This window comes from Eumetopias jubatus, unplaced genomic scaffold (assembly GCF_037043125.1).
Source record: "Eumetopias jubatus isolate StellerSeaLion01/CBP00866 unplaced genomic scaffold, mEumJub1_p1.0 scaffold_17, whole genome shotgun sequence".
NCBI classification, from domain to species: Eukaryota; Metazoa; Chordata; class Mammalia; order Carnivora; family Otariidae; genus Eumetopias; species Eumetopias jubatus.
Window position 1 is genome coordinate 14,361,842 of NW_028274823.1, and position 8,659 is coordinate 14,370,500.

Genomic DNA, 8,659 nt, shown 5'->3' on the forward strand with positions numbered 1-8,659 from the left:
AATGAAATAGCTAGGGGAAAACTTTTTTTTTTTTTTTTTTTGAAGCAGATCTCACAGTTGAGATTTTCTCGGCTCTCTCTCCCTCTCCCCCTCTCTCTCCTGCTGGACTCGAGTACAAAGCTGCCCTTTGAATGGGCTGCCTCAGGGCTGCTGGAGGTGCAGGCAGGAAAAAATCCAACTGGAACTAAACGAAGAGAGGTGGCCGTTTAACATGGCTGTCAGCGTCGAGGTGTGTTAAGAAGGAGTTATTTGGGACGAAAGCTTGGCTTTTAGAGTTCGGGGGAGATACTTTTTGGGAAAACTTTTACTCCACCCCCCCTTTTTTTCCCCCTAGAGGCAATTGCTTTCTTCTGCTGCAGGGTGTGTAAGCGTTTTTGTTGGTTTCTTTTTCCCTCGCCCTCCCCCCCTCATTCAGCTCTATCTGTCGAGTGTGGAGAAAACCCCTCTAGCCAGTATGTGAGCAGGAGGGTCAAAGGCAAAGGGAAAGTTAATAATGCCTGCTCATGGTACTAACAATTCAGGATGAATCTTGTCAAAAGTTTTTCTGGAAGTGTGGGTCTTTGATTGTGTGTTTCCTGAAAGCAAGACCAATCATTTCCGTTTATTCACTGGCTAAACCCCTACTTGATTGGGGACAAGGACAGAAACCATCCATTACGATCTGATATATTATCCAAACAATTTAGTGTATTCATGAGGTAACCGAAACGTGGGGGCTGCGAAATTACCCGTAATCAATTGCAACAGCGAGTGTACGTCCCCGCGGGTGTCGGACAACTACAACTCGCCGTGTCAGTAACGGGCGGGAGCCGCAGCATTTCGGAGTTGCTCTGCTTGCTACCTGATCGGCAGGCTGGGGACACTGGACGTGCTCAGAGAACGCGGACGCTGACGAGGCGGCCTCGCCGCTGCTCCATCGGGATCCTGGATCAGACCCGCCGCCTCTCCGAGAGCGCGCCACTCGCCGGTCGCCGCTGACCCGCCCGCGGTCGCCGCAGCCGCCCCGCGGGGACATTCATTCTTGCCGCTTTGCCTCTCTCTGGGCAGGGCTCAGAGGAGCTCCATTGTAGGGTTTTGTCCCCGCAGTGCCTCTTTTTTGTTTCTTTTCTTTTTTTTTTTTCCTTTCTTTTCTTTTTCTTTTCTTTTCTTTTCTTTTTTTCCTCCTATGTTCGGGAAACCAGACAAAATGGACGTTCGGTGCCACTCGGACGCAGAGGCTGCCCGGGTCTCGAAGAACGCGCACAAGGAGAGCCGGGAGAGCAAGGGTGCGGAGGGGAACCTCCCTGCCGCCTTCCTCAAGGAGCCGCAGGGCGCCTTCTCCGCGTCGGGTGCCGCGGACGATTGTAACAAAAGTAAATCCAATTCGGCCGCCGACCCGGATTATTGCCGCCGGATCCTGGTCCGAGGTAGGGATGGGGCAGGGCTGCAGGGCGCGTTCCTTGGGGGAGGACTCGGGGGCCCTAGCAGCGCGGCGCCCCAGACCCAGGCCCGCAGGGAGGAGGTGCCGGCTGGGACTTCGGAGAAAGTTAGTGGCCTTTCCCCACCCCCGCCCCCGGGGTCTGGCCGGCCGCTGGGCACTTCGCACCTGGGGCGCGCACTCTCCAGGAGCCTTGACTCCCCAAGCCCCGAGGGGCCCCGCCTACAGGGTTGCTGGGGAGCCTAGGGGCTGCGCGGGTGGGCCCAGGCTGCAGGCTGCGGCCTCTGACTCGGGGAAGAAGCAGGACACTATGGAGGACGAGTGAGCGCTGTGCGAACCAGAGGACCTGCCGGGAGCCTGCCTTCGGGCTCCGGCGCCCTGGCCGGCTGAGTGTACCCAAGGGGAGTGCGGGCGCCGGAGAAGAGCAGCCGATCGCCGGCTACGGCCAGGCCAGTTGGCGCGCTGGGCCAAGGGCCCCCGCGCCGCGCTCGGGGCTGGCCGCCGCCGCCAGAAGAAGCGGCTGGGCTGGGTTGCCGGGCCGCGGATGTCGCCTTGGTGCTCGGCTCGGCCCCGTTGTTGCTGCGCGTTGTGCGGGGGGCTCTGGCGTTGGCTGTCTAGAGGCCCGGCCCTGGCCCGGCGCCGCCCCCGCTAGCAGATCGCCAGGCCCCGCCGGCCCCCACTCTGTCCCTCCTCCTTCCGCCGCCCGGGCTCGGGAGAGAAGGAGACCCTGGGGTGGGGCGTTGAGACCGCCGGAGCGGGGTCTGGTCAACGCGCTCCAGAGCTGGGGCCGACGCGACCCGGCCTGGTCAGCTGGGAGACCCTCAGGCTACAGGGGACCCAGACCGCGCAGCCGAGGCTCCCAGGCCGGAAGGAACATCAGCTGATTTGGATTTTTTTTCTTTTCCTCCCATGTCCAGAGGGCTCTATAAAGGCAAAGTCTGGTTCCCCTTTCCGTCAGCGGTGTGGAGTTAGCCCCCTCGCTCCCCAGAACACACCGTGTCTTTGCCCCCCCGGCTGTGGCCGCAGCTCCCCGACCCCGACCCCCACTCCCAACCGCAGGCAGCTGGCAACCCTGTCCTCCAGCCAGCTCCTGCCAGGGAGGTGGAGGGAGACGGGAGGGTTGCGGCGACTGACATCTCCCCTCCCTCAGATGCCAAGGGTTCCATCCGAGAGATCATCCTGCCCAAGGGCCTGGACCTGGACCGGCCCAAGAGGACGCGAACGTCCTTCACCGCCGAGCAGCTCTACCGGCTGGAGATGGAGTTCCAGCGCTGTCAGTATGTGGTGGGCCGAGAGAGGACCGAGCTCGCCCGGCAGCTTAACCTCTCCGAGACCCAGGTACCAGGTGGCCAGGCCTGCACAGCTCTGCACAAGCCTGCCTCCCCGGCGCCCCCCACCCCCCACCACTCTAGCCGGCTCTGGCTCTTCCCAGTACTTAGCCTGGCTCTGGACAGAGACTCCCAGGGGAGGTGGAGGAGACTGGGAGGATGGGGTGAAGGACCCACGATTTCTTCCCTTCCATAAAACATTCCTTTCCCTCTATGCCCCCAAATCTTCCAGGGCCCATGCTCTGCCCACCTTGGCAGGAGGCCCTGGCAGGAGGCACCTAGCCCAGGAGGCCCAAAATTCTGTCCTTTGGAATACCTTTTTGGATCACAGTCTTGAGAATTCCTTGCTTGCCTCTGTTCTATAAGGAACCAATGTTTGCTCCTGTCTTGGTCACCCCATTTTGGCCAGATTTCCAGGCACCACCCCCTTTAGGGACCCCAGCCTTATACAACACCCAGGCCTGTTCTGCAAGAATGGGGCTGGGGCCAAAGCCACCCTCTAGTTGTGCTGAGGGTAACAACTAGATTGGAAAGGTGCACATTCCTGAGATTACCCCGTGCAGGCCAGGCAACCCTGCCCCTTAAGGCTTCCCCTGGCTCTGAGCTGGACCCAGACCCATTCCTAGCCCTGAGCACCCACTGGGCACCTATTAGGCCCCGTCTTCAGTGCCAGTGATATGTGAAGTATGGGATCAGCGGCAGATCTGGGGCCCTGGGAGCCAGCACGGCCAGCTGTGCTTTAGGTCTTTTCCTTTACATGAAATCCACATGATGTTACTGGAATTAGCCACGTAGACTCTGGGCCCAGGCTTTTCAGGGCCTGGGAGCTTTGCCTTATGGAGGGAGGCCCTTTGGGGCCTAGTGAGGGCATGGCACCAGCTTGGCCTAGGTAAGGCAGACTTCTTTCTAAGGGCCAGTCTCCTTCCCTGTGCCCAGCCCTGAAGCAGGGTAGGGAGCATGTTAGGTCTGGGATCTGGGCAGAAAGCTGAGAACTGAAGACAGATCATATTGGATGTTATTTTTGAGTTTGAGTTGGCATGATAGCTTTTTCCTATTCTCTCTACTACCACCCCTCTTAGTTTACAAAATCTAGACCTTTCCATATAGCTGCTAAACTCCATTCTGGGCCACCAGCTAGGCTTCAAGAGGGGCAAAAGGAGATGAGAAAATGAGAGGGAGGTTGGTAGAGAGCATTTAGTTCACCCCAGCCTCTTGATTTCCTCCCATGATTCCAAAGTTCATGATGGAGAGCAGGGGAGTGATAAATTAAGACCATCACTCAGAGCCTCCAATCCAGCTGGCAGAGAGAGGAGGTGGAGAAAGCTTGGCCCATAGACCGTTCCGCACAAATTATTCCTTCTACAGCCACCTTTCCTGCTTGCTGCTAGTTGATGGTCAAGTATGAGCCTAAAAAGCAGGAAACAGCTTTTTGAAGCCTTGGACAGGACTAATGCTGCAGAGGCTAAATTCGAGCTTGTTTGTTGGGCAATGGGCCTGGGTCCAGAAAGGTAGAGCAACACTCCTCCCCACCCACTCCTACTTCCTACACAGCAGCCTTCAGGTCTTACCCCTCTTCCGGAAATGTGAGCCCACAAGCCAGGATGATCCACGTCTGGCTGCAGGTAGTGAGGCAGCCCAGTGAAATCCCTTCTGGTCTTCCTTGGAGTTAGGGTCATGGACATCTTTATTGCTCTAGTTATAATCTCCCACAGCCAGGGCCTGCTTCCATGACCCGGAAGCGCAGCCTACTGGAGCTGTGTCCAACTCAAGGTGGCCCAGGCAGCTCCCGGGCTCGCACCTCTCCGGGTGCAGGAGGGGGCTGGTACTGGGGCTAGGGTGGGGTTGGAGAGGGCCCCGAACCGAGCCCTCGCGTCCTGGGAGCCCGCTCCCCCTTGACGGCCCCGTCTCTCCCTGCTCCTCTTTCCCGCCCTCCCCGCGCCCCTGCGCCCAGGTGAAAGTCTGGTTCCAGAACCGGCGCACGAAGCAGAAGAAGGACCAGGGCAAGGACTCGGAGCTGCGCTCGGTGGTGTCGGAGACGGCGGCCACGTGCAGCGTGCTGCGGCTGCTGGAGCAGGGCCGCCTGTTGTCGCCGCCCGGCCTGCCCGCGCTGCTGCCGCCTTGCGCCACCGGCGCGCTCGGCTCCGCGCTACGCGGGCCCAGCCTGCCGGCCCTGGGCGCGGGAGCCGCTGCGGGCTCGGCCGCGGCCGCAGCGGCCGCCGCCCCGGGTCCGACCGGCGCTGCGTCCCCGCACCCGCCGGCCGTGGGCGGCGCTCCGGGCCCCGGGCCCGCTGGGCCAGGGGGACTGCATGCGGGCGCGCCGGCTGCCGGCCACGGCCTCTTCAGCCTACCGGTACCATCGCTGCTCGGCTCGGTCGCCAGCCGCCTATCCTCCGCCCCATTGACAATGGCCGGTTCGCTGGCCGGGAATTTGCAAGAACTCTCCGCCAGATACCTGAGCTCCTCGGCCTTCGAGCCTTACTCCCGGACCAACAATAAAGAAGGGGCCGAGAAAAAAGCGCTGGACTGATTTTAAGTGTTTGCCTGTATTTATATTTATAGTATCTATTGTGGTGATATTTATGGACTCGCGTATTCGGCGCCCGAGGCTCCTGTGCTGGGCTTCCGGCCCCCACGAGGCCTCTTGACAGCTCTCCTTCCCCACTAGTCTCTGCTACCAATCATGTTTTGGGCTACTTTTTTCTACCTTTCCTCCGTGCTCCCCCCGCCCCCCAACTTCCTTCTGAATCCAGGAGAATCCAAAGAATTGGGGGAAATATCCGAATTAGACAACTGATGCCCCAACAAATGCCTGGCCCTGGAGGGCAAAGACTGGTTCTAAGTCAAAGCCCAGGACACCTGCTCTAGATCGGGCCGCTGCTGCCTTTGATTATTCTTATGAATATTGAAAGGGCAAAGCTGCACGCAGACCTCAGGGCCTGAAAAGGCTGGTAGGTTTCGTTAGACCAAAAAGGAAGACGCTCCTTCCTCTCGCCAGAGAAACCAGGGCTTCGGGGACCCCTGGGCCCCACTTTGCGGACTGCTTGGGAGAGCCGGTGCACACGCAGCTTTCTGGCTGGACAAATCCTGCCGATTTTTTTCCCCCTTTAGAGAAACAACAGTCACCACCACCCTGGACCCTAGGAGATAAACCAAACATCGCGGTAGGCATCGGTGGTAATACATTTGATCTAATCAGCAATAAAGCAAGAGTCATAACTACCACATAAAACCAGATGAAGTGAAACCAGTGCTTAAATACTCCGAACAACCGAGTTTGGAAGGTTTAAGAGAATTCAGGATAGAGATTGCTCCACAGGGCGATGAAAAACTCAAGTTCTGGGTGTTACGACTTTAAACAGGAATTTAAAAGGAAAAAGCAAAAGAAAAAAAAAGCCAACACCGCTAAAGAAAGAAAATTCATAATCTTTTCTCCAAGGCTGTTCGGGGCGGTGGCCCACAGCTTCACGCTCCTCTGGGAGCGAGCGCAGGACGGCTGCGGACGCTTCCCCCCACCATCTCCCTGACCGGTGGCCTCTGGGCAGAATTGCTGGGTTTGGAAAGGAATCAGTGCCCTTTGCCTCCTCTTCCCCACACCCGGATTCACCAAACCCTTCCCAGCACGCTGGAAACGCCTGGATTTCTTCGAGGACCGGGCGGCAGGGACCAAGCCCTGGACAGCAGGGCTGCCTGGCCTCCTGCGCCGTGGTCTCCGTATTAAGATCAGCTCCTTGCGTGGATAGGAAAGACATCGCTCCCAACACCCTTCCCCTCAAAAACCCCAGGGTTTCCACGGTCCCAAGTCAGAAACCCGGACTGCGACACCATCACAGCCTCATCCCTTATCGGAGCAACAACCACTGTCCCCGCAGCCACGGCCACCTGCATTTTAACCAAAACCACAGACCTAGACGGCGAAGTGCCGTGGTGTCTAGAATGTATTCCTTCATCCGAAGCGAGCGCAGAGCATTTTTTATAATAGTAATTTTATTGTAAATTATTTACGTCGGAAGCTTTTTTTCCCCCTTTTTTTCTTTTAGGAAATAGTGAAGAAAATAATGAACGATTCAAACGCGGGTAGGTGTCACTGAATTCTGGCTACTAACTCTGTTCTGAATGTTTTGGATATTTGGATGTTTTGTATTTATGTGGTGAGAGTGAAATATATATATATATCTAAGATGATAAATGAGGTGCATTTTTTGTCTTGTGTTTGAAGGATAAATACAAAAACAAAAACAAAAAGGAAGAAGAAGAAAAGGAAGAAAGACCCAGCAAATGACGAGTTTCGGCGCGGGGACTCCTGGGGCGGAGGGTGGCAGCCCCGGGAGCGCGCGGGGGCCCAGCCGCTGGTACCGTGAGCTCCTGGGAGGAGGTTTGGGGGCGGACCTTGGTCCCCAGAGACGCAGCCCCTTGGCTACAATGTTTGTTTCACTTCTTTGAGTCTGTCTCCCTCTCTGGTTCTCTATCCCAATGGTGTTGGACCTTCAGGCCCTCCCCCCCCCCCCAGGATCTCCCACTTCCTGTTTCTTGGTTTGTTTTGGAACTTGTCTCAGGACACCCTAAAGTTCCTACCTCCTAACACTCCTAGTTACTAGAGTTTTCTGGCCACAGCTCCATGCCGGCCGGCAGTATTTTGGATTTGTGCAATCACAGGGCCCGGAACAGGCAAGATTTTCCTTTCTTCTCATTTAGAGGAAGTCTCTCTGCTGTCAAAAAGAAACTTGAGGGAGCAAGAGAATGGAATAGATATTAATTCCTGCACAGACCCCTCCTCTCATCCCACCCCAGTCTGTATGTGGTGGTGACGGATGTAGATGTTGCAGACAGAACTCCAGAAAGCTAGGAAGGTTGAGGGGGTGCTCCTAGACACTCTCCTAAAGCCAGCGGCCTGGGGTCACAGACACAGCGGCCCCAGCGGCCTCTTCTTGGCACCCATATACCTGGGTGATGGGGGGGTGGGAGTTCCCTTGGGGCACCTGCACAGGCCGGGCCCCTCACGAGGGTACTGTGCCTGAACCACAAGTTTGAGGCACCGGAAATGAGGTGGGGGCACGGTGTGGGAGGCTGAGTTCCTGAGCTGAGCGTGGGTCGGATCTCTGAGAGGTTTAGGGCCTTCCTCCAGAGCTGGGTGTTTTGCTGGGAGCAACCACAACCCCCCAGACAGTCCACTTTTGTTTCTCAAAATCGCTACACACCCCTTAGCTGGCTACCTGTGGACTCCTCGCCTCCCTGTCCTCCCCTGCTTACTTTCTCTGGGAGGCTGCTTTCTGTTTTCTACCCCTCTAAGGATCTCTCTCCCCTGGTGCCCTGGGTCTCTGTCCCCTAGTCTCTCCTCTCTTCCCTCACTTCCCCCCAGTCAGTCTCTGTCTCTGCTTCTCTCTCATAGTCATTCTCTCTCTCTCCCTCTGATTCTTCCGTCTGCCCGGGTGGCCCCAAGGCCAAGGCGTGGGTGGCTCTGCTGCGGTTTCCTGGCTGGTGGCTTGGGGCCAGAGAAGGGAGTGAGAAGGTGGCATAATTTTATGGAACAAAAGAAAACACAAAATCCTAGCTTCAGGGTCCCCGACAAGCTGAGCCCCCTCGCCTAGGAGCCTCAGCCTGGGGAGTCACCAAGCAGATCCCTTAGCCACTTTCCCTCCTTTCTCTTTCTGCTTGCTTATCCCTAAAAGGGAAAAGAGTCACTTACCCCATTTCTCTGCTCTCGCCTCCCTTCCCTGGCTTTGGGAAGAGCTGCCGAGCTCTTCTCCTGCCACTCAGGGAGTGCAATTGTTCTTAACAAGACTCTTCTGCATAGAACATGAATCACAATTTTAATTAAAAAACGTTTATAGACAATTCATTTAATTTTAGTGTCTGTCTTGTTTCCCCTCCTCCCCCAAGGGCCTCCAGCAAGCTGCCTGGGTCCCTGGAGGCCTCT

At 56.9% G+C, this 8,659-nt stretch overlaps 1 protein-coding gene across 1 annotated transcript; it reads left to right on the forward strand.

Annotated features, from left to right (window-relative positions):
* The first annotated feature begins 1,165 nt into the window (after window positions 1-1,165).
* VAX1 (ventral anterior homeobox 1) lies at window positions 1,166-5,272 on the forward strand. The gene is made up of 3 exons (XM_028121720.1): window positions 1,166-1,406; window positions 2,568-2,755; window positions 4,697-5,272. Exons 1-3 carry the CDS (start codon window positions 1,166-1,168, stop codon window positions 5,270-5,272), a joined length of 1,005 nt encoding a protein of 334 aa, XP_027977521.1.
* The last annotated feature ends 3,387 nt before the right edge of the window (window positions 5,273-8,659 follow it).

Excerpts from the sequence above, each read along its gene's own strand:
- VAX1 (XM_028121720.1), top strand. The coding sequence starts at position 1,166 with ATGTTCGGGAAACCAGACAAAATGGACGTTCGGTGCCACTCGGACGCA. Across the intron at positions 1,407-2,567 it reads CCGCCGGATCCTGGTCCGAG|ATGCCAAGGGTTCCATCCGA; the intron begins GTAGGGATGGGG and ends CCCCTCCCTCAG. Across the intron at positions 2,756-4,696 it reads TTAACCTCTCCGAGACCCAG|GTGAAAGTCTGGTTCCAGAA; the intron begins GTACCAGGTGGC and ends CCCTGCGCCCAG.